This window comes from Hyaena hyaena, unplaced genomic scaffold (genome assembly GCF_003009895.1).
Source record: "Hyaena hyaena isolate Hyena2069 unplaced genomic scaffold, ASM300989v1 scaffold_441, whole genome shotgun sequence".
NCBI lineage: Eukaryota > Metazoa > Chordata > Mammalia > Carnivora > Hyaenidae > Hyaena > Hyaena hyaena.
The window spans coordinates 1,054,914-1,080,365 of record NW_024081074.1 but is presented as its reverse complement, the minus strand read 5'-3'; the positions used below and the strand labels follow the sequence as shown (position 1 = coordinate 1,080,365).

The 25,452-nt window shown below is 38.8% G+C and overlaps 1 protein-coding gene across 3 annotated transcripts in view; it reads right to left on the bottom strand.

Annotated features, from left to right (window-relative positions):
* Positions 1-25,452, bottom strand: part of UGGT1 (UDP-glucose glycoprotein glucosyltransferase 1) — a 110,777-nt gene that overhangs the window by 62,078 nt on the left and 23,247 nt on the right. For all 3 annotated transcript variants that reach the window (XM_039253202.1, XM_039253203.1, XM_039253204.1), the window contains 9 exons: positions 24,487-24,587; positions 23,654-23,753; positions 22,516-22,576; positions 17,464-17,555; positions 15,528-15,678; positions 12,773-12,892; positions 11,590-11,675; positions 7,510-7,645; positions 4,845-4,976 (listed from right to left, as the gene is read on the bottom strand). In XM_039253202.1, the coding sequence (XP_039109133.1) occupies positions 4,845-4,976; positions 7,510-7,645; positions 11,590-11,675; positions 12,773-12,892; positions 15,528-15,678; positions 17,464-17,555; positions 22,516-22,576; positions 23,654-23,753; positions 24,487-24,587 (979 nt within the window). The remainder of the gene's footprint in view (positions 1-4,844; positions 4,977-7,509; positions 7,646-11,589; positions 11,676-12,772; positions 12,893-15,527; positions 15,679-17,463; positions 17,556-22,515; positions 22,577-23,653; positions 23,754-24,486; positions 24,588-25,452) is intronic.

Genomic DNA, 25,452 nt, shown 5'->3' with positions numbered 1-25,452 from the left:
GGGACATTGCCAAAGAGGCTCATTTCTCTCTCACCCCATCCGAAGTACTGAATTGTGAGCTGCGTGACTGAGAGTAGAAAGAGACTGAGAGAGGGCAGCAGACAGTACTCTCAGAAAGCATTTAAAGGGGATGGATCCTAGATAGCGCCTGGGTGACTCAGTCTGTTAAAACCATGTCCAACTTCGGCCCAGTTCATGATCTCATAGTTCGTGGGTTAGAGCCCCACATCAGGCTCTGTGCTGACAGCTTGGAGCCTGAAGCTTGCTTCGGATTCTGTGCCTCCTTCTCTCTCTGCCCCTTCCCCACTTGTACTCTTTCTCTCTCAGAAATAAATATTAAAAATTTTAAAAATAAAGGGGATCCTACTTACTCTATCATGGACTCCCATCAAGAAGCCCACCCAAGAACTACTGTGGACACTTCACCCACAGATCCCACCAAACGGCTCACAGGCACTCACAGCACTCGACACACCTCACCCACACTCACCCTCACCCTCACCCTGTAGCCAGCTCCATGCGTGTGCTCCTTACCGTGTTGGCAAGAGTGACTTTGCCAGACGGCTAGTGAGCAAGCAGAGAAAGCCAGCCCAAACACAGGGGCCAGAGACAGACAAAACACATGAGCTTTAGGGCCACCTTGGGAAAAATAAAAGAAAGGCAGTCAGCATCCAGCCTTGGGCACTGTATAACTGAGAAGTTACACATACTTAAGAATTCTGTACAAGAAAGAACAAGTATGGAGCATATGTATCCACAGATGGCCTAAGAAAGCCTCAAAATTCCTGGTAGATCTGACAGAAGGTACTTCTCTCCCAAAGGCACTTAGTAAAGACTGAGGAGGTGACTGCTACCTCAAATGCAAAGAAAGTTAACGCAAAACTACAAGGAACATGAAGAAACTGTGATAGCATTGAAGGACTGCAATAATCTTTCAGTAACCAATTTCAAAGAAATGGATATTTGTGATTTACCCAATAAAGAATTCAAAAAAGTTGTTTAAAAGGAAATTCAATTACCTACAAGAAAACACAGAAAGATAATTCAACAAAATTTTTAAAAATAAAAAAATACAATACAGAAACAAAATTACAAGTTTAACAAAAAGAGAAATCATATGAAGAACCAAACAGATACTCTGGAGACAAAGAATACAATAAATGAAAGGAAAAAGTGAAATACCAGTAGTATCAGAATAGATCAGGGGTACTTGGGTGACTCAGTCAATGGGGCGTCCAATACCTGATTTCAGCCCAGGTCATGATCTCACAGTTCATGGGTTCAAGCCCTGTGTCGGGCTCTGTGCTGACAGCTCAGAGCCTGGAGCCTGTTTCAGATTCTGTGTCTCCCTCTCTCTCTGACCCTCCCCTGCTCACGCTTGCTCGCTCTCTCTCTCTCTCTCTCTCTCTCAGAAATAAATAAAACATTTAAAAAATTTTTTTAACAAAAAAATGTATCAGAATGGATGAAGAAGAAAAAAGAATCTGTGAATAAGAAGACAGGAACTCTGAAATTATCCAATCAGAGGGGAGTCTGGGTGGCTCAGTCAGTTAAGCTCTGACTCTTGATTTTGGCTCAGGTCACGATCTCATGGCGCATGGGTTTCAGCCCTGGGTCAGGCTCTGTGCTAAGAGTACACAGCCTGCTTGGGATTCTCTGTGTCCCTCTCTCTCTCTGTCCCTCCCCTGTACATGCCCTTGCACGTGTGTGCTCTCTCTCTAATTTAAATAAATTACCCAATCAGAGAACAATAACAATAAAATGAATGCAAGTAATAGTATCTACACAATTTGTAAATTACTAGGATTCCAGAAAGAGATAAGAGGTTTGAGAAGGGGTCAAAAGGCTTATTTTAATAGGGGTGCCTGGGTGGCTCAGTCAGTTGAAAATCTGACTTAGCTCAGGTCATGATCTTGCAGTTTCCCTCTCTTTCTGCCCCTCCCCTGCTCACACTGTCTCTCTCTTTCTCTCAAAAATAAATATTTTAAAAAATCTTTAAAAAAAACAAAAAACAAAACTTATTTAAAGAAGTAAAAGCCGAGAGTCCCCAAATCTAGAGAGAGATTTGATCATCAAGTTCATGATCCTTATAGGTCACCAAATAAAATCTACTTATACAGATCCTCTGCAAGATACATTATAATAAAACTGTCAAAAAACAAGGACAAAGATAGAATCTTGAAAGCAGCAAAAGAAAACAGGCTGTCACTTACCAGGGAAGGCTCTGAGCAGATTTCTCAAAAGAAACCTTACAGACCACACAGAGTGGGATGGTATCAAAGTGCTGAAAGATAAACACTGCTAACCAAGAACACCCTACCTGGCGGAGTTATCCTTAGAAATGAAGGAGAGGCAAACCCTTTCCCTGACAAACAGAAGTTGGGAGTATTTCAGCACCACTAACTCTGTCTTACAAGAAATGGTGAAAGGAGTTCTTCAAGCTGAAATGAAAGGATGATTAGTGTCATAAAGACAGAATAGTATACAACACATTGGTAAAGGTAGGTATATAGCCAAATTAAGAATACTCTAGGGGTGCCTGGGTGGCTCAGTCGGTTAAGCGTCCGACTTCGGCTCAGGTCATGATCTCACTGTTCATGGGTTCCAGCCCCGTGTTGGGCTCTGTGCTGACAGCTAGCTCAGAGCATGGAGCCTGTTTCAGATTCTGTATCTCCCTCTCTCTCTGACCCTCCCCTGCTCAACGCTGTCTCTCTCTCTCAGAAATAAATAAAACATAAAAAAATAAATAAATAAAAGAATACTCTAGGGGCACCTGGGTGGCTCAGTTGGTTAAACGTCTGACTTTGGGTCAGGTCATGATCTCATAGTGAATTTGAGCTCCGCATCAGGCTCTCTGATGTCAGCGAGGAGCCTGCTTCGGATCCCTTGTCTTACTCTCTCTGCCCCTCCCATGCTCAAGTTCATGCTCATGCACACGCACGTGCGCGCTCTCTCTCTCCCTCAAAACAAAACAAACAAACAAAACATAAGAATATTCTAATACTGTAATATGCTGCTAGGTTAACCACTTAATAACTCTAATATAAAAGTTAAAGGACAAAAGTATTAAAAATAACTATAGCTATAATAGTTGGTTAAGGAATACACAGCATAAAAAGAGGTAAACTGTGACATCAAAAAGAGAAACCAGGAGGGGTGCCTGGGTGGCTCAGTCAGTTGAGCATTCAACTCCTGATTTCAGCTCAGGTTGTTATTTCACACTTCATGAGACGGAGCCCCACATAGGGTTCCTCACTAAGCACAGAGCTTGCTTGGGATTCTCTCTCTCCCTCTGTCTCTGCCCCTCCTCCCTCCCTCTCAAAAAAAAAATAAACGTAAAAAAAAGCAGAAATGGGGAAGGAGTAAAAGGGTAGAGTTTTTGTATGCAATCAAAGCTGTTATCAGCATAAAGCAGACACTGTATCTAGAAGATGTTTTACATAAGCCTCATAGTTCTTGCTAAATAGTGTTCTGTTCAATCCCTCTAAAACCTGGATCAACTTACAATAGATCTCTTAACCAAACCCAACTCACCAAATTAATAGCAACAAATACTAGCTAATAAAGCATGCTGACCTCTAACTCTAGTGAGCTACTCTCTAGAATGCACACACTTTTCTCCTCTCATTTAAGCTAAATGTTTACCAAAGATTAGATATATCTGTTTCAAGCCAAATATTTTTCTCAGTTAGATAACATCATTTAATATTATGCAACCAATAAAGTATGACTACAAAAAGAAAAAGTCAGTCTCCTCAAGAAAACAAATCTAATGACTAGAAATTCAAAAAGATGTCAGGCTAAAATAAGTAATGCTAAATTAGGTGTGGTTAAGACTACTATAAAAGATTTGGGAGGGAGATCATAAAAATCTAGAAGGATTCTGTACCCAGATGAAAAAGAAAGTATCAACAATTCATTATGAGTGTGGTTTCCAAAGGGATTGCAACTCATATCTCCAAAGAAAAGAACCAAAGGCCTCGTCCTTCATTCAAAAGTAGAAAAGTTGGTAAATAAATACACGTTGTTTTCAATCAAAATGTCTCAGGGGCGCCTGGGTGGCTCAGTCAGTTAGGTGTCTGACTTTGGCTCAAGTCATGATCTCACAGTTCGTGGGTTCAAGCCCCGTGTGGGTCTCTGTGCTGACAACTCAGAGCCTGGAGCCTGCCAAGGATTCTGTGTCTGCCTCTCTCTGCCTCTCCCTGTCTCACGCTCTGTCTCTCTCTTTCTCAAAAATAAACATTAAAAAAATTTTTTAATGAAACATCTTGGAAATGTATTTTTATTTCTCGCCTGAACATTTATTTTCAATAAACTGACTACCTTGTTTCTGTTTGCAATAAAGGTCCTTTTACTGTATTTAATGTCTCACAAGAAATAGTATTATCTTTAAATAAAAATTTAAAATATTTCTCTATATCTTTATTACCAAACTTTCCCATTCTGTTTATTATACTTCTAAATATGTTTTGATCTTTAGCCTAAACAACTGAACAAATGATACACTTCAGTAAGATTCACCCTAACCTGCTAAGCACCATCATATACATCTGTGAGCTATTATGGGAGCACATATCACACAAGTACTACTACTGCACTGTGAAAAAGAAACTTGTTTTTCAACTTATAGTTAATACGCCAGCGAAAAATCAGTATCTTTACAAAATTGAAACATAAACTGCATTTGCAAACACAGAGAAGTGACCTGGTTTTTAAATTGTTAAATGCTAAGTACCTAAACATTTTAACTACTACCTTTTTAAATTAAAATCCCCCCAAAAAATGGAGATAAGGAAAACAGAGCATCATGGTCCGATGATGAGAGGCATCAAAGAAATTCTTACCTTCCGATTCTGATCATAAGCAGAGTCAATCCCCAAAATGCTATTCACTTCAACATACGGATACTTCTTCTCCAGGACACTAATCACATGTTCAACTTTTACTTTTTCTCTAGTATGTACTTTGTTATAGATCTGAAGAAAGAAAAACAAGGTAACCACCACATTTTTAAATCCAAATTTTTAAATCCAAATTTCAGAATGCTTATTACACAAGATTACTAAATGTACAAAAAACATGGCTAATTTGCTTGAAAGGTCAAATTGAACATATTAGCAATTCTCCCTTTTTCATATACCTCTTTAAGGTGCCTTCTTATATTAGAAACTACATATTCTTTTTTTTTTTAATGTTTATTTATTTTGAGAGAGAGAGAGACACAGTGTGAACAGGGGAAGAACCAAGAGAGGGGGAGACACAGAATCCAAAGCAGGCTCCAGGCTCCGAGCTGTCAGCACTGAGCGTGATGCAGGGCTTGAACCCATAAACCGCGAGATAATGACCTGAGCCAAAGTCAGACACCCAATCGACTGAGCCACCCAGGCACCCCTAGAAACTACATATTCTTAAAATGGCCCAATTTGTTCATACATAAAGTCCCAGATGTAGGGTGGCTCAGTTGGTTAAGTAACTGACTTCAACTCAGGTCATGATCTCATAGTTTGTGAGTTTGAGCCCCAAGTCAGGCTCTGTGCTGACAGCTCAGAGCCTGGAGCCTGCTTAGGATCTATGTCTCCATCTCTCTGCACTTCCCCTGTTCACACTCTCTCTCTCTCTCAAGATTAAATAAATATTTTAAAAAAAATTTTTTTTTAATGTTTTATTTATTTCTAGGAGAGAGAGAGAGACAGCGTGAGCAGGGGAGGGTCAGAGAGAGAGGGAGTCACAGACTCCGAAACAGGCTCCAGGCTCTGAGCTGGCAGTCAGCACAGAGCCCGACGCGGGGCTCGAACCCACGAACCGCGAGATCATGACCCAAGCGAAAGTCGGACGCTCAACTGACTAAGCCACCCAGGCGCCCCTAAATAAATATTTTTAAAAATGTTAATGTGTTAATTTTTTTAAAAAATCTGAATACCTTTACATACTCCTTGAAATAAGAACTCATGGCCATCATGTTTAGGGGCACAAGTTATAAAGTATGTGCAGCAAAATCCTTGTTTTTAAAAAGCAGATATAAAACAAATAACAGAACTATGTCTTTACACATATAGTTAAACACCTAGAAGGATCCAAGATAACCTTTTAATAGTGGCTGCCTTTAAGCAACAGGATTAGAAAGGGAAGAGACAGAGGAATTTTAAATCAATACACTTCGATAATATTTTCAAAACTTTGTTTACAATGAATATACAATGTTTTTTATTGTTGCAATTAAAAATAAACAAAAAGAAATGAAAACTCATATTATCCTTTGCTTTATACACACAGATATTGGTGAAAACACATCCTCAGCAACTTCTTCTGAACTTCTTTCTTTCTCTAGAACCCTATTGCTAACCACCTTTCCACCATCATTTCTCAGAGATCCCAGCAACAGCTCACCAACTACTATCACTGCCTCTTTCTCTACCCTTGGTCAGATCCATCTCCACACATCTCCATACATGCATCAGAATGATGTTTCTAACTGGAGTTTAACCCTCTGAAACCTGGACACTTGTTGCCTGGCTTTACAGCCTCAATGACTATGTTCGCCTTTCAGCTCTGCTCAAGCCCTACTGACAACAGGGAATCACTACCTCTGATTTGCAGCCTCCTGTTTTTCCTCCTACACTCAGCTAGGGCCACTTCCCACTCCACAACAATGCTGTCCCTAGTGAAGTGAGTCCTGGTGTTGCTACGGTCAGCCACGCTTTAACCATCTGCATGGTTGTGTCCTCCGCCACGCTGTAAGGTCTTTGAGGACAGGGGTGAAGTCTTACACTTCTCTGTATCCCTTGCAGATAGTACCAGACCTGGGAAATGGTGAGTCTTCAATAGATGATAGCCAAATAAACATATGAACATTTTAATAAAAAATACCCTGGACTGAATCTCTAAAGAATAAACATAACAAATATAATAAATAGCATGCTGACATCTAGTTTATAGGTTAAATTCAACTGCTCTGAAGATGGTTTTCTAATAATTATCACTGATCTGTAAGCAAAACAATTACTACTTAAGTTTTTTTTATATTCAAAAACAGAAAAAAAAAAGAGTTCCTTGTTTTCACTTGAGCAATTATCTTAAGTATATATAAAAATCAGGGCATTTCAGAGTTTCCAAGGTAAAAAAATAATGGAAAAACAATTACAATTTATTATTTGAATATTAAATTATCATAAAGAACTTAAAAGAGAAAGAAGCAAACATTTTTTAAACAAGTAGAGAACATCACATTTACTAAAAAAAAAAAAGGAATTTTAAAATCACCAAAAGTCAGAAGACTAAAATACCTTAGTAGGGCTCCCAAGAAATCTATCTCAGCTTAAACCACAGCAATCTATTATGAACACTGGTGAATCAGTAAAGGCAACTCCTTAAATATAAAATACAAAGGCTGCAAGAATAATTTATCATACTTTTTCTCTTTACTGAAATATAAAATCCTCTTAACACATACTATTTCTTAGACAAAGTTAGATTAAGAAAATTATTCGCCCATTTTGATTGAAAACATACATGTATCAGAGTTTGGAAGGCATGATAATCGTCCACTTCTTGTGCAACATAATTATACGCTCTCAGAATAGCCACTCCAGCATCTTGCATCCCATCAACATCTTCAGAGTCATTAACCACAAAGATTAAACCAATTCTGGGGGATAGGGGGAAGGGCAAAAAGAAGAAAAAGAAACTTATCTCAAAAGTGCAACTGGTTAAAAGGAATGGCATCCCTCTATCCCATTCACATACTATATAGCTTCCTCTACTAAAAAGCACAGTTCACATCCTACTCTAATATGGCGGGTTAGGGTATTGGTCACTTGCAGAATAAAAGCAGGTTCCCAAAGGACGCTTAAACTGTTCAAGTGTTAAAGCACACTGTTGCCACATGGTGAAATAAGACTTCCACTGACATGAAAGGTTTTGCTATAGTTTTAGATGGAGATTTTGTAGTTTCTAAAAAAAAGAGGAGTTTTCAGAATGTGAAAATACATTAAAAGGGAGGTAGATATTTTAAATTTAACATAGGCAGTATGGAAAGCATGAAAATGTTTATTATTATGTGTTGGCAAAAGGCTACCACCAAGGCTCATGTTTATCACATTTTAAAATTTAAAGGAAAGAACCATAAAAGATACCATTACACATCTACAAACTGGCCAAAAAACAAACAAACAAACAAAAAAACCACACAAAAATAAGAACCTTTCACCGGCCCATACAGAAGTCACTAGGTTACCTACCAGAGCAAAACCAACTGAGGTGAGAATGGACAGTCTATGGTGCTGGAAAAACTGGACACTTTCACAACATAAAAAAAACAAATCTATACAGAGACCTTATACCTCTCACAAAAAAATGAACTCAAAATGGACCATAATCATGAATGTAAAACACAGAACAATAAAATTTCTAGAAAAGAACACAGAAAATTTAGATGATCTTGAGCGGGGCAGTGACTTACTAGAACTAACAGCAAAAACATGATCCATGACAAAAAAAAAAGCGGGGGGGGGAGGAAGCTCAATTTCACTGAAATTAAGAACTTATGCTCTGTGAAAGAAGAGAATGAAGACAGCCACAGACAGGCAGGAAACCTATGAGAGACATTTATCTGATAAAGGACATATATTCAAAACACACAAAGAACTCTTAAAATACCACAATACAAAGTTGAAAAACGGGCAAAAGATCTGATGCTGGACATCATGTCATTAGGAAGTTCAAAATAAAAGCACAAGATACCACATCTATGAGAAAGACTAAAATCCAAAACACTGACAACAGCAAGTTCTAGAGAGAATGTAGAGCTCATGGGGTGCCTGGGTGGCTCAGTCAGTTGGGCGTCCGACTTCAGCTTAGGTCACGATCTCACAGTTCGTGTGTTCAATCCTTGCGTCAGGCTCTGTGCTGACAGCTAGCTTAGAGCCTGGAGCCTGTTTCAGATTCTATATCTCCCTCTCTCTCTGACCCTCCCCTGCTCACGCTCTCTCTCTCTCTCTCAGAAATAAATAAAACATTTAAAAAAATTAAAAAAAAAAAAAAAGAATGTAGAGCTCGTTACAGGAACTCTTATTCATTGCTGGTAAGAACGTAAAGTAGTACAGCCACTTTGGAAGACAGGGTGGCAATTTCTTATAAAATGAAATATACTTTTTACAAGATAAAGCAATCATGCCCCTTGGTATTTACCCAAATGAGCTGAAAGCTTGTGTCCACACAAAAACCTGCACACGGATGTTTATAGCAGTTTTCTTTATAACTGCCCAAACTTGGAAGCAATCAAGATGTCTTGTCAATAGGTGAATGGGATAAAAAAAAAAAAAAAAAAAACCAAAAAACTATAGAACATCTACATCATGGAATATTATTTTATAATAAAAAGAAATGATCTAGGGGTGCCTGGGTGGCTCAGTTGGTTGAGTGGCTGACTCCTGATTTCAGCTTTGGCCATGACCTCACGGTCATTAGATCAAGCCCTGTGTCAAGCTCCACGCTGAGCACCGAGCCTGCTTAAGATTCTCTCCCCCTCTCTGCCCCTCCCCCATTTCCGCTTTTTCTCTCTCTCAACATAAGTAAACATTTAAAAAAGAAAGAAATAATCAAGCCACAAAAAGACATGAACAAACCTTATAATCATACTGCTAAATGAAAAAAAGGCCAATCTAATAAAGTTACATACATCATGAGTCTGGGAAAGGTAAAATAACGGAGACAGTAAAAAGCCCAGTGGGTGCCAGTGCCTGAAAGGGAAGAACAAACAGGTGGGGCACAGGGGATGTGGAGGGCAATGAAACTATTCTGTATGATTATGTGACACTGGAAACATGTCATTACATGCTTTTCAAAACCCACAGAATATACAATGCAAACAATGAACCCTAACGTAAGCTATGAACTTTAGTTAATAATAATGTATTGATACCAATTAATTAGTTAACACTGTTCTAAAAAATACAAAGTCTATCGGTTAAAAAAAGAAAAAGGTAAAGCCTAAAACTAGAAAAAGAAAGCACACATATCAAACTTCACGCTCTCCTGAGGTATGTGGAGAGTGTGTATACATGTGTGTAGTGGCAAGAGAGTTTATTTATAGATGAACATTGTTTTTTAAAATCTCACTGGTAACAGAAATCACATGAGGAGGTTCCTGGCAGAAATGACCTAAATGTTAATTCATATGAAAACAAAAATAAGGGCTAAGTACCTCCTCACAAAGGAATTCCCCTTTCGAAGCTTCCAATTTCTAGAAAGGGCATCAGTTTTTCTGTTAGCTAGGCCCCAAAATTCAGACTTCTGTTCCTCTCAGGCCCACTGTCTCATCAAGTACCAGCAGGGGGTCTCCCAGATTTGTCCCCTCCTCTCCCCAGCCATTCAACGCCCTGGCACACCACATCAACTCAAACAAGGACTAGAACGCCAGCCACTCTGCCTCAGGTCTCTCCACAAACTGAGCAAGCATGCTTCCCTGCTGCCCAGGAGTTTAGCGCCTTCTCCCTACCCTCGCCATGTGAAGACCTCATTCCCTCTTCTTGTGACTCAGTGCAATTTAGTAAGTACTGACTTAGTGCCCACTGTGTACCATGGGCCAACTCCTGTGTTCTTTTATTTCCCTTTTAACCGAAATACAGCTCTGTATTTTGTAATCTAGTAGTTAGTCCTCTGTCAAACCAGGGGGTATTCATGTTTTACATGAAAAATCTCACTAAACAAAAATCTCTGCTTTTCCATCCAAAAAACCCTCTATTTTCTTCAAAGCCTAACTGAAATCCAACTGGTCCACGAAACCTTTGTCCTTCCCAAATGTCTTAATTCATAATCTTTTGTTTCCCTGAAATCCTAAAGCACTTATGATGAGAAGGACACAAGCTAGCGCCTGATCAAGTATCTTCTTAGAGACTCTGAAAGTATGCATGATATTTTTTTAAGAAGGTAGGAGTACAGCTTAGATACTATCCACAGCTTTTAGCTCAGTGTTGGGTACAGAACACACAACATCTGTTAGCTAGACTTTTCTTCTCTATTTGCATGTTTTCAAAGAATTCAAACTTTGGTCAGCACAGAAAATTCCCAGACATTATTTGGGATGTAAGTGAAAATAACTTAGCATGTATATGTAAAAGCCTTAAAAAATCATTCTTAAAAAGCACAGTGAAAAACCCTGAAAATTCAAATAACCTGTTGGTAGATTTGACAACACAAGTGAAATAAATGTACCTGCATTTACGAAAGGCTGTGTGTACACTTAGCTCTTGTCATAGAAGTAATGGGCAAAACTCTTGATCTCCACTGCAAGGGGAAACAGGCTCTGTCATGTGGACACTTACCTAAGGAAACCCCCTACCACTGGGAAGCAAGAGGAGACCACAAACTATTTTTACATGGGCTACTTATTAATAATTCAATGGTACAAGCTTTTATTCATTGAGAATTATATTTTCTGCCTCAAAAGATACTGCTTCATACTAAGCAAAGATACAACGGTCATTAATGGTCCGACTATTAATGATCCAGCAGCACGAGATTTGCACTTATGAATGGCAAACAAAACCTCAGCTAATTAGATGCATATCACTCAGTCAATAGCAGTGTTACCTTAGTGGTATGTGGTTACTGAGGAACATCTCAGCTGTGTTAATCACCTCTGCTGTGGTCTCATGAGCAGGATCAACTATGAAAACCTGTGAGGGGATGGGGGCAAGGAGCACATAAAATGAAATGTATTCAAATATAGCAGGGCCAATAAAGATGCCATTACTCTTTCCACTTGAAGGTAATCTCTTTTCAGTTACTCTTGAACCACATAAAAGAGGAGTTCTACAATAACAGTTTCCCTCCTTTATGTTCAGAGAATTTGGCACTGAAAGGTAAAATGATTTCCTCATGGTGTTCTGCTAACAGCATAGGAACTGTGTTCCAGATTCCTAACACCCACACTTCTACCTCCCCTAACAACACCTAAGTTTTACCAACTCTCCTACCTTAGAAAATGGAGATTACCTCTTTTTGTGTATTCATTTGTAAGCATCTCTGAATTAAGAATTCATTTCGAACTTAATTTTTAGATCCCAAAACTAGCTATTATATATTAAGGTCTCATGATGTGCTTCAAATACATGTATAATCTCATTTAATAAAGTTCAGATATATGGGTAAGAAAAACAGAATGAAGTTTTGACTGAGAAGGAGAAAATGTGGCTTCAAGAGTGAAGCAAGTACAGAAGACAGTCTCCCTTACAAGTTCTGGAGAAGGAGACCATGGCACCAACCTGCCCCTAATGTCTTTAAGAGCAGATGGTGGAAAAGGAAGAAATAAGAGGGAAAAAGAGGGCGAAATAAGAAACCTCTTTTCTCTCTTGAAAGCAGTGAAATGAAAAACAAGTAGGAGTTTCCAGATTTATTTAAAGTAATAAACTGAACTATTAAATTTTAGAGATTAATTAAAGGAAAAGAGTAGCAGCATTTTCATCTTCTGAGTATTGTAAAACAATACAAAACAAAACAAAACAAAACAAAAATAACACCGCCTAAACTTTCAGGTTAAGGGTGAGGAACACTTCCTTACACCCTGATAGAGGCAGTAATGCTACTGTAACATCTCACAGCCTGACACGTGGATCAATACATTTAAAAACCCTTTCAGTTTGAATATGAACATATTCAGTGGTCACAGTGGTGAGAGAAGCAGCTAGTAGTGAACAGTCTAGATATGGCTGAAAGGCTGGAGAGAAGGCAAGGGGGAGAGAGAGCTCATGGAAAAGACAGTAAGTTTACTCACCATGTTATGCAGGTTTTTCCTGATCTGCCGGATCACCCCAGGAAAGGTGGGCCGAAGCAGCTCCTGTAGACTAGAAGGCCATGAATTATATCTGCTGTCAACCTCCAGGTTGTTGATCCACTAGGAACGAAAACACACAACATGGCACATACACTTTAGTCACCATTAGTGAACGTGCCAAATTTTTAAGAAGAATCACATGGTAAAGGCCATTTTCAAAAATATAAAGATCAAATATAAAACTGAGTGACTGAAGCACAAGCCACAGAGTAGATTATCTGCAACCTACAAAACCAATACAGGACTAGAGTCAAGACAACGTACAGAAATCTAACACAACAGTAAAAAAAGGCCCCCAACATACGAGAAATGAAAATCAGTCATGGAGATGAAGAAATTTACAGAGGAAATTCAAAACAGCAATTAACACAAGGAAAGGAGTACATCTTCACTAGTAATCTGAGAAATAGAAACTAAAACCACAGCGAAACTTCACACTCATTAAACTGAAAAGAATTTTAAAGTTTGCCAATATCCAAGAATAAGCAAGGGTATAGAGTAATGGGAACTCTCACCCAATGCCAGTGCTTAAAACAGTCACTTTAGAGAAGACAAGGTAATAAAATAAGACTTTATTACTCCCCTACCACTAAGTACTACAGTTCTAGGCATCTACCCCAAATAAATTCTCACATACCTGCACAAAGAGAAATACAGAAAGATAAGGTACTGCTTATCACAGCAACAAAATCGGGCACAACCTAATTCCATAAAGGGAGCAGTGAGTAAACAGTACGTACCATTTCTACAAAAAAGGCAAGGTGGGAAAGTATGGGTATATTGCTTTCTTCATGTAAACAGAGTATTTACGGAAAGATACACAAGTAATTGATAATGCCTATTACTTCTAAGAACAAAAACTGGACAGCTGACTGATGAGACTTTTCAATATATACCCTTTTCTATGTCCTGAATTTTAAACTGTGACTGTATGATTTTTTTTTTAATGAGCAAAATATAAAACATGAGAGGATGAACTAGATGTATATGGGTCAACCTATGTAAGTTTGAGAAAATTGTTGAGTAACAAAGGAAACTGATAAAGGACAATATCATGGTGGCATTTTCAAAATTTCAAAACATACAATAGGAAATAAAGTGATTAAAACAAGGGACAGGAGGAATGCACACCTAGTTCCGAAGAGGAATCACTTGCAGGGAGCAAATGGGTGGAACTGGGAAGAGATCTAAAGAGGACTTGGATGGAAACATTGCTTTCTTCCAAGAAAAGATCTGACACAAAATGATTAAATGTTAACATGTAGAAAGTATGGTGATTGGCCATAATGCTGTTACTTATATTCATCTCTTTACTCTTTGGAACTACAAATGTGTTTAACAGCAAAACACATGACATGACAATATTTATCAAAATAACCGCTACATTACCCAGGGAGAACTCAAATAATGATCATCTTCGTTCTGCATAATTTTCTTTGGAAAAATTTCTCCTACAATAAATGCTGTACAGAAAACAAGAAAAAAGGACAGGAGGGCCAATGATGGGCCAGGAGCATTGCTAACATTAATTTTGCTTTGACCACGACTGCCCAGGACAGCTCTATTTCCTCCATTCTCTTTTATACACAAGGAGAAATCAATACAGCAGACATATATCTATATAAATCCTTCACATACAAAATAAAGGTCTTAAGTTTACTTTTTTTTAATGTTTTATTTATTTCTAGGAGAGAGAGAGAGACAGCATGAGCAGGGGAGGGTCAGAGAGAGAGGGAGTAACAGACTGAAACAGGCTCCAGGCTCTGAGCTGGCAGTCAGCACAGAGCCCGACGCGGGGCCCGAACCCACGAACCGCGAGATCATGACCTGAGTGAAAGTCGGACGTTTAACCGACTAAGCCACCCGGGCGCCCCATTAAGTTTACTTATTTATTTAGAAAGAAAGGGAGAGAGAGTGTGTGCACATGCACGTGAAGGAGGGACAGAGAGAGGAAGAGAGAGGATCCCAAGCAGACTCTGCACTGTCAGTGTGGAGCCCAATGTGGGGATCGAACCCACGAACCATGAAACGATGACCTGGGCCTAAATCAAGAGCCTAACACTTAACCTGACTGAGCCACCCAGGCTCCCCAATAATCAAAGTTCTTTTAAGCACCTAGGTGGCTCAGTCAGTTAAGAGTCCACCTCTTGGTTAAAGCTCAGGACATGGTCTCACGGGTTTGGAAGTTCAAGTCCCACATTGGGCTTTGCGCTGTCAGTTCACAGCCTGCCTGGGTTTCTCTCTCTAACTCTCTCTCTGTCCCTCCCCTGCTTGTGTGTTTGCACTCTCTCTCTCAGAATAAGCTTTTAAAAAATGTTAAAAAAAAAAAAAAAAAAAGGATATTAGCCAAAAAATTATATTCTACACAAAATTACAGAAGACTTGTATACAACTGTGAAAATACAAGTTTAGCATTCTTCTTCCCAAGAGATGCTCAGGTGAATCCCAGGGGAATACAAAACTGGGAAAAAGCACTGTTTTAAACACATTAAACATAATCATTCAATTTTTGGAGCATTTAAGAGACATCTTTATTATATACACATGGTCCCATAGAAGCAGTTGCTGTAAATCCCTCTTTGATGCCAAAAAAAGAAATGATAGAAATAACTTATCTCTCACAAAAGACAAATGAGAAACACATAATAAAATGTCTGGTCAGAACGCCCCTTGGGCCCTCGAATGGAATACCTACTGAAATAGCAGGACTCCTGATGTCTACAGCATAGTCGGCCTCAGAGGGCTGGATGTTCAGTTTCAAAACATTATGCAGAGAAAGGCCTTCTATTCCCAGTCTATGCAGACCCTCCATTACCCGAGCTTCATTCCTCAATACATCAAACAGACTACGGGGGGGGGGGGGGGGGGGGGGGGGGGGGAGGAAGAAGGTTATTTAGTAGAAAAAGCTTCAAAAAAAAAAAAACACATACCAAAACCTCACCATGAAATAAACTGTATCCATTCAATCTCAATGCCCTGTTCAAACCAGTAAGGAACTCGAAACAGTCCTTCCCCTTGCTTCATCTTGTCAAAATACATAGAACAAAATAGGCAGGACTTGCTTCTTGGTGCATGTTTATTTATACTTACCGACATATATATCAGGTATAAAATTATCCCTACATATAAACACACAATTTGAGGATGAAATAATCCTCATCTGTATTTTACATTGCATATTTTTAAAAAACACTACAGTAACCTCTCTGTATTTCTTACAACTACATATAAATCTATAATTATCTCATAATTAAAAATCTATTTTTAAAAAAATACATTATATAGATTTAACATAAATTACAATATCAGTTCAATTTACAAGGTGCACATACATATAACCACAGTAAAAGCTCTGGAGAATTTATACCCAATGTAGAGGTTTTCAAGGGAAGGTAGAAAAAATGAGGAGGAAGAAATAAGAAGCCAGGGTGAAGTCTTTGTTATTTAAGACTGTTTAAATGAGCAAGAACTCAGTTTGTAAGTCCTGAAAAACTAGAAAGATATGTGTATACTTTTTATTTAAAAAAAAAAAAAAAAGAACAGATATGGGCAATCTTTATTTTAAAGTGTCCACATCCATTTTACTTTATACTAGCTCTAAAAAGCAGTATGAGAACATAAAAGTTCAATTAAAATAATTATGTGAAAAATATCTTATTGTGGGAACTGGTTCTTCTGACCCATTAGCAATAACTTTTGTGCTTACTATTAGGAAGCCACGGTGTCAACCTGAATTCCGAGGACAAAATCTGAATTCTACCTAACTATCCACTGTCCTCCCAACGCAAAAAATTCATGAGACCAATTCAGAGCAAGCTAATTTTGAGCCACATTTTAACAACACAAAAGGGCAGATATTCAAATAACATATGTAAGGCGGGACCCCTTCTAAGACACCAGATGCAGAGGCATTTTGAATAAAACTACTTCACACTGTTTCCAGAAGTACAAGAAGCCACTTGAGCTCTCTCTCTCTTTTTTATGGTTAAGAGGAAAACTATAGCTCTAAAAGGGCACCCTCAAAAGACTTGGGCCTTAAATGTACATTATGATAACAAATGACAGGGTCGTCTGGGTAGCTCAGTCTGACTCTTGATTTCAGCTCCGGTCATGATCTCAGTCTGTGAGTTCAATCACTGGTCAATGTGAAGCCTGCCTGGGATTATCTCCCGCTCTCTCTGCCCCTCCCTCTCTCTCTCTAATAAACTTTAAGTAAACTTAAAAAAAAAAGGACCATGTCATCTGCCCACCCCAGTTATGAGCCCCCCTAAGCGCACTCACCTGGTGAGCCATCAGGCTTTGCAACACACCACATCAAGCAGGGACAACAATGTGAACATGTTATGAGGAGCTAACACTATAAATATTTTTTTAATTTTTTAATGTTTATTTATTTTTGAGAGACAGAGAGAGTGTGAGCAGGGCAGGGGCAGAGAGAGAGAGAGAGAAACACAGAATCCAAAGCAGGCTCCAGGCTCTGAGCTCTCAGCACAGAGCCCGACATGGGGCTCGATCTCACAAGCTGTGAGATCATGACCTGAGCTGAAGTCCAGCACTTAACCAAGCCACCCAGGCGCCCCACAAGGAGCTGACATTATAACACCTTTTCAGAGAATGAAAAATATCCATACCTGAATATATCCTGTGTATCTAAATCAATATGAAGTCCATTGATGAACAGCGCTGAGTCTCCAGGCTGTAATCCTAAAGTTCCCTTGAAATACTGAAATATTTAAAAAAAAAAAAAAAAAAAGTTAAGGAACAAGAGGATGTTTAACAAAAACTTCCATGTTTCTGACTTTACTACATGTACAAGTATTGACATCCTCCTACTTACTATAGGAAACCCTAAGACTGGGTTAAGTTTCCTTTTACGCACTCCCACAGACCCTTCACAGCATTTATTTCATTGTAATGAAACTGCTGGTTGTGAATAAATACACGTCTCCTCCCTCCCTCCATCCAACTTTAATAAAACTGTTTAATGTCAGGGAAGGAGGAGGAGGGAGACTGGCTAAATAAGCCAATTGCTGAGGATCATTTTCCATGAAAGAGGACTTCTGTTACTCACTCTTCCTTGTCTGTGATGCCAAACAAGGTGGTAAGAGCAGTCATTAACAATTAAAAGCTAGGCCTTCTGATGAACTCCAAAGATCTCATTTGAAAGGGTTCAAAAATCCCATACCTCCCTTAAACCTTCAAACTAACGCACATCAAAAACCTGAGCTGCTGGGGCACCTGGGTGGCTCAGTCAGTTAAGCGTCTGACTTCAGCTCAGGTCATGATCTCACGATTAGTGGGTTTGAGCCCCACGTCAGGCTCTGTGCTGACAGCTCAGAGCCTGGAGCCTGTTTCAGATTGTGTCTCCCTCTCTCTCTGCCCCTCCCCTGCTCACACTGTCTCTCTCTCAGAAATAAATAAATAAATAAAAACATTAAAAAAAAGGAAAAAGAAAGAAACTGAGCTGCTGCCCTGAGGAAGCACCTACGTGCATCCTAACTCTCCAAGCCCTGGTCTCCGTGGGCTCCCTGAGGTGGTGGCTGCTCTGACACATAAGCGACTATGCAGCCTCCAGATCTGACCCATCCAACACACTGGTTGTTCACTTCTACCCTTTCCATTCATTCTTCTTTCCTTGGGGGCCACTCCACACAGCAGAGGGAAGAAACTACTTAGATACTTAGAAACTACTTAGATACTATGGACAGAAGTTAAACCTTTAGTTCTCCCAGGGCAGGGGGAAGGAGGGCAGGGACCGGAGAGCTTCCCTCATTTCCCAGAAGTCAGTGGACTAAGTAAACTTGAAGGTCTAGTACTGCATGGGCAAGGCACAAAACAATGAGGAAGCCACAGTGTTTGCTTCTTCGCCTTGCAAGGATTAAATAGCAAGTAAAATAAGGGGAAGATGGAGAGTTGCATCAATTCAGAATTGGAATTTCTTACATGGGAAAGAAAAAGTCCATGTCCACGCACACCCAGGCTGTAAGTACAGCACCCTTTGATTGTAAGAAACACCCTTTGACTGATTCTGAGCTAAGCATAACTCATATCTGTTTCAAGATCTGGTAATACAGCAAACTTCACTTTATGAAAATTCATCACACTGAAGATATAATGTTTGTATACATTTCTGCATGTTTTATACTTTTATATTTTATACTTTAATATTCAATCAAAAAACCTCAAAGCATCCAGGAAGTACCACAGCCTCTAGAATTTAATGTTTTGTCCTCTTGGTGGGAGACAGCCCTAAAAGTGAGGTAATATTTAATATCACTATTCTGAAAATAAAAAATAAGCTAAATAAAAAATGTCAATATGGTTTCTTCAACTTGGTAAATACTGGAGATAAATTTGGTTTACCTATTCCTCAGATCTACCGTAAAGGTTTTAAAATCTGGGGTAAGGACAGATTTAACACAAGCATTTTTTCCCCTCCTAAAACTCTATTGAAATGTCAGTGTTTTTAAAAAGGGATTATTATGAAGTTATAAATCCACAACAATGAAGAGAACAAAAGAGGAAAAGGACAGCTAAGTTTGGAAGCTGGGAAGGAGATGTGCGAGAATCAAGTGTCTTAGCAACCCTGAGAGAGCTGAATGCTAGGCTGACAGTGGGAAAAGCCCACGGAAACCACACGTTACCCTGTGGAACTCCTCAAAAGGCTCAAGAATTGGCAGCACAAAGAACACAGGTATGAGGGGTAATCGCTAGGCTAAAAAGTGAGTTCTTTTTTTTTTTTTAATATTTTTATTTATTTCTAAGAGAGAGAGAGAGACAGCATGAGCAGGGGAGGGTCAGAGAGAGAGGGAGACACGGACTCTGAAATAGGCTCCAGGCTCTGAGCTGGCAGCCAGCACAGAGCCCGACGCGGGGCTCGAACCCATGAACCACGAGATCATGACCCAAGCGAAAGTTGGACGCTTAACCGACTAAGCCACCCAGGCGCCCCAAAATGAGTTCTGATAGACAGCTCTTTAAAGACAAGAGCCTCCAGCCTCCCCGGCTGATTTCACAGAGAAACGTGACTGCTGTCATGACTCCAGAGGGAGTCCAGAAAATGACTCCAGAAAAAGGGAAGCTCATTCCCTGTGAAAGAGCGAAAGAATCTGGGAACTCGGGGAAACGAAACTGAGAGTAGGAGTCCCACACTGAAAACAGGGGACTGGGCAGAAGTTTCTGAATGTCCTTTCCTACTGGACTTCTACCACTCCAGTGGCCAGACGTCACCCTCCAGGTGAAGAAAGGATCAGAAGATCCTTTTCTGAAGGCTGAACAGCTCAAGAGGAAAAGCTGCAGAATACTGACACCAGGGCAAGCTAGGAAATGGCCGTAACAGGAGAGCCTATAGTCAAAAAGCCTCAGAGCTTCCCATCAGCTCCTTACTGTCTCATTCTCTTCAATATGGGGAGCAATCACTAGATATGTAAGGAAGCCTCTAATATTAAAGACACAAAACCAAGACAAAAAGTCAACTTAAGAGGAAACAGACACAAGAGAGAAGAAAACATACATATACACTACTGACATCTTCAGAATGGCATGAGAACACCATTACAAAAAAAAAAAAAAAAAAAGAATCCAAGAACAATAACCCTTGGAAATTAAAGATGTGACAACTAAAGGAAAAAATCTCAACAAAGGGATTGAAAATCATCCCCCAGAAGTTTAAAAATAAAACACAAAAGAATCAGAAAATAGTAAAGAAAATATACATTTTTTAAATTAGGCCAAGCTAGTCAAGGAAACGCAACATCTTAAAAATAAAGAATTCCAGGAAAACAAGAGAGAGAAACTAGATGGAAAAAATGCAAAGAAATAATTCAAGGAAACTTCCCAAAACTAAAGGAAATTATTTTCCAGATTTAAAGGGCCCATCAACCACTCAACAGTACAGAGATTCCTTTAAAGGGCACAGCATTGTGAAATTCCAGATTACTAAGGCCAAAAACAAGACCCTGAACGACTCTGGGAAGAAAAACTAGATCTCATACCAAGGCTTCAGAAGTCTCCATAACCACAAGAGAAACCAAAATTTTAAGAAGCAATACCTTCAAACTGTCACCATTGACCCCTGAACTCAAAACCGAACCACTGAACTCAGGAAACTCCTAAAAGTTTCTGCCAATCAAGTCCATCTCTTAGGAACTAACAAATTGCTAGAAAGGGACAGGAAACTGAAGAAAATGGACGACACCTGTGCAGATGAGTGAGCACGTGCTCCACAGCTTCGTCACAATGTTAAAGTCCCCTTCTGGGAACTATTCATTCCCAAGCCCTAATAAAGGAGCCAGTCTACTCCTGTAAGAGCAGTCACGGCTTTGGAAATTGTTCCCTGTGATCTCCCTATTTATACAAATAAAGATGACCTTGGGAGGCAACTCCTCCTGGTACAGTCTGTCTGTAACTCACCAAGGAGTGACCCACTTTGGTCCAGTAACAAAACTCCTCCAATCTAGAATTCTATACCCAGCTAAGCTATCAATAAAAACAGAAATGGGAAACTGATTTCTCAGAATCTGAAATTTACCTCACATGCAACTTCTCTCATGAAGAATGATGTACTGCATCAAAAAAGGGAGTAAATGAAAAACAAAGATCTGGAATCTAGGAAACAGAAGATCCAACGAAAGAGTTTAAAGCAAGGTCCCAGGATAACTGGTATGCCCCAAACATAAAGAACAACCAGAACATAGTGGAGAACAAAAATTAATAAAATCACAACATGAAAATACAGAGAAAAGTGGAGGGATGGGGAAGTGCCAATATGGAATAGTGACAGACATGGGGATGAGGGGCATGGAAAGAAAGTTAATGTCATCCTTGTACTGGGAGGTCGACACATAAGACTTGAAACTGGAAACTTAAGTTTACTATAAATCTGGGGATAGACATCAAAACAATCAGCTAAGGGGTGAAAATAGATTCTTCTGGCAAGGAGGAGAAAAACAGGGAGTAAGTCTAGGAGCCTGGGGTGCTCGGTTGGTTAAGCACCTGACTCTTGATTTTGGCTCAGGTCATGATCCCAGGGTTGTGGGATCGAGCCCCTGCTTAAGATTCTCCCTCAATCTCTCTCTCTCTTCCCCTCCTCCCTGCTCACTGATGTTCTCTCTTGCTCTTCTCTCTCACAGATAGATACATACATAGATACATAGATAAAAAAAAGAAAGTAGTCATGTTAGAGGGATGCTGCTTATCTAAACAAAGTGGTGGCACCATCTGATGTCTGAATTATATTCATATTCAACTTTAAACACTAAAAACATTTAAAAAATTACAGAAATAAATAAAACACCACCATCTTTGATAAAAGATAAAAAACTGTTGAATGTCATTGATGTAACTCAGATTTCCTCGTCTTTAAAAATACAATACAGGGGCACCTGGGTGGCTCAGTCAGTTAAGCATCCGACTTCGGCTCAGGTCATGATCTTGCAGTTTGTGAGTTCAAGCCCTGTGTCAGGCACTGTACTGACAGCTCAGAGCCTGAGGCCTGTTTTGGACTCTGTCTGCCCCTCTTTCTGCCTGTCCTATGCTCATGCTCATGCTCCATCTCTCTCTGTCTCTCAATAATAAATAAAAACATTAAAAAATTTAAACAAAATTTTAAAAAAATAAAATAAAATAAAAAAATAAAAATACAATACAAAATAGAAAGACTACTATTTTCCACTGGGTAATACCTTCTGATTCTCTTCCACTTCGGTTCTAAGTTCTGAACTCACCGCTGTTCTTGTTATTGCTCTAAAGAAATAAAAATGTTATCAGTGGTTAATTTCCCTATATGTATGAGACAAATTCCTTAGTACAAAAAAAACAAACAGAAAAAAACCTTCACCTTTACAAATAATAAATACATTGCTCCACTCAGATGTACATGCTTTTTCATTACAACATACACCACCACAGAAAAGTAGCAGTAATAGCATTTTAAATCAAGTGCAGTTATTCCCAAGATCTTAGGTTAAAAATCTGTAACTCTATTCCTATACACAATCTCTACCACTCATAGACTAAAGGATAATGTTAAACTAAGGTGACAAACTGCTCGTGCTACTTAAGCACTTTTTCGGTGGAGGCAGAATTCTACGTGTATATCGTTACTAGCATACCGATCTAAATGGGAATGTACTTTATGATTTATATGTAAGTCCTTCTAAGAAATAAACAAATTTATTTCTAAAAAAATCTTACATAAGAAGTCAAAACAGCTTGTTCGGTTACTCAAGAAAAACACTGGCAACCATTTAAGTTGTTAGGCTCTAAAAATTTGGCTTTTAAAAGATTTAGGAGATGTGGAGGGTCATTATACAACTGAAAGCAGTGTCAAAAAAGCTGCATTCAAAATCTTACTCTGTCACCATGAACAAGCCAGCCTACAGAACTCATCTGACTCATCAAGCTTAAATAAGATAATGTACATGAAATTCTTCAGAAAGAAAAACAGTCCCTGCTAGACCCTGTGTTAGTTACATGCACATACATCCGATTTTGTTAACTGATCCAATCCTGACAGGTAGGGATCGTTAATTCCATTTTACTGCTGGGGAAGTGAGGTAATGAGAGGACTCTTATTTGCAAACATCACACAACCAGTAAGTGGCAGAGCCAAGGACACAACCTACAGGGGTTTCCGACCACACAATGTACAGTACTGCCAACTTCCCAGAAGGACAGCATCATTAGTGGCATGGTGCTGGTACTAAAACTTCAATTTTCTAAGCATTTTCATATTTTACTTGTCTCATTTTGCATGTAAACATGAAGATAAGTAGGTATATAGTAAAGAGAAGAATGTCTTAGAGCCCTTCTCTTCATTACCTGGCTTTGGTAGGAAAATTTTGACTGAGATCCTTCATCACCACCAAAGCTAATTCAACAGGAGCAGCCAAGATTCGGGCAGCAGTCTGAAAACTGAGATCTGCAACAAGGTCACGTGTAAAGCATATTAGTCTAATGCAATAAGAAATAAGAAGAAACACACTTATTTCTCATTATTTTCTTGGCAATTGAGAATGCTTTAGGATGCAACCATTTCAGAGAGCGCCCATGGTTTAGTTCTAGGTTTTGCTCAATTCCTAGGTCCCTCAAGTATTTATTGTTGCATTCCTTGCTATACTTGCATAAAAAACTAGAGTATAGAGTATATACTAACACATTTACATTTAGCACAGGGTAAGTCCATCCCAAATCCTTTTCCTTTTTATAAATTTACAACATACCACAAAGTAAGTCTTTAGTAAATTATGTTTAAAAAAAAAAAAAAAAACTTGATAACACAGATCCTTGAGCCAGAAAAACACACATATATCCTCCATGTTAATATTACATTTGATAGATATACTGTTCGCGAGATGTATATATTAAGAAACAGAAAAACTAAGACAAACATGTTTGTACTATTATAAACTTAAGTATCTGTTCACACAGAGAAAGATCTGGTACTCATTTATATACATACTTCTGCCCAGTGTTATCTGTCTACAAAAGGACTTCCTTTCTTTTCTGATTAATCATAATCACTCCATAGTGAAAATCTGTGGTACTCTGAGAATCAGGTGAATAAATACAATTAAATTCAAATTCTACTATTCTTTTAATACCATAAAATTCAGTCAAAAAGTAGGCCGGTGATTCCTCTACATGTTTATTACCTTGCAACTGCCAAACTTTCAAAGGTGCCATTTCATTGGTGCTCTCCACAAGATGTTTTCTGAGTTCCTTCAACTGTCCCGTCAGGTCAGGGTGCAGGTCTCTGAAAGAAACATACAATCAATCCTTTAATATGTCTTTTCTTTCTCAAAGCACACCTGGAAGTTGGCTCCAACTTTATCTTCATGATTTTCCCCTTAGAAATAAGTAGATTCCTACAATTTCCTTTCCTACAAAAGGAAAAATATTAAAGCATAATGATTTTTCTTAAAAAATAAATTAATACAGAAAATTATAGTGTTTTAAACCATAAAATTTACAGATAAAAAAAAAATCACCACAACAATAGTGATTCTCCATGTCAGGGAAGGGGAACGGGACTGAGAGTGGGGACAAAGGTTACCCCAACTCTACCCCTAGTGTTTTACCCTGTTTCTTTCTTTTTTTAAGTAAAAGAAGGTGTATGTTGGGAAAAAACTTCATAAACAGTTCTTTGGAACAGAAAAGGATGTACAATTACAACCATCAATTCTGGGTGATGAGCACATGGGTATGTTCTATTATTTTCCATACTTTCCTGAATCTTTTTAATTTCTCAAAATAAAACTCAAAATACGATGCTGCCAGTCCCAAAAGGGGTTTCTTTCAGCTACATGCCATGAATCCTTTAATCACAAGAATAATACAACTTAAGCTAACCAAGGGCACTGGGCCTCACTTAGTATCTTGAAATACAGTGCATTCTATTTAAAGCTAGTAAAACAGAAGTTATCAGAGGCAGATATGTATCATTTAGATCAGACAGCAGATGGCTTGTTGAGTAATTCTGCTCTTTTAAATGCCAGAAACTAAAAATTTCTTAAATGCCACATACAGAAAGTAAAATATTTACTCAGATCCTTCACCTTCCAACCAATCCATTTCCAATGAGTTACTACAAAGTCTTCTTCATGACGATCATATCTGAA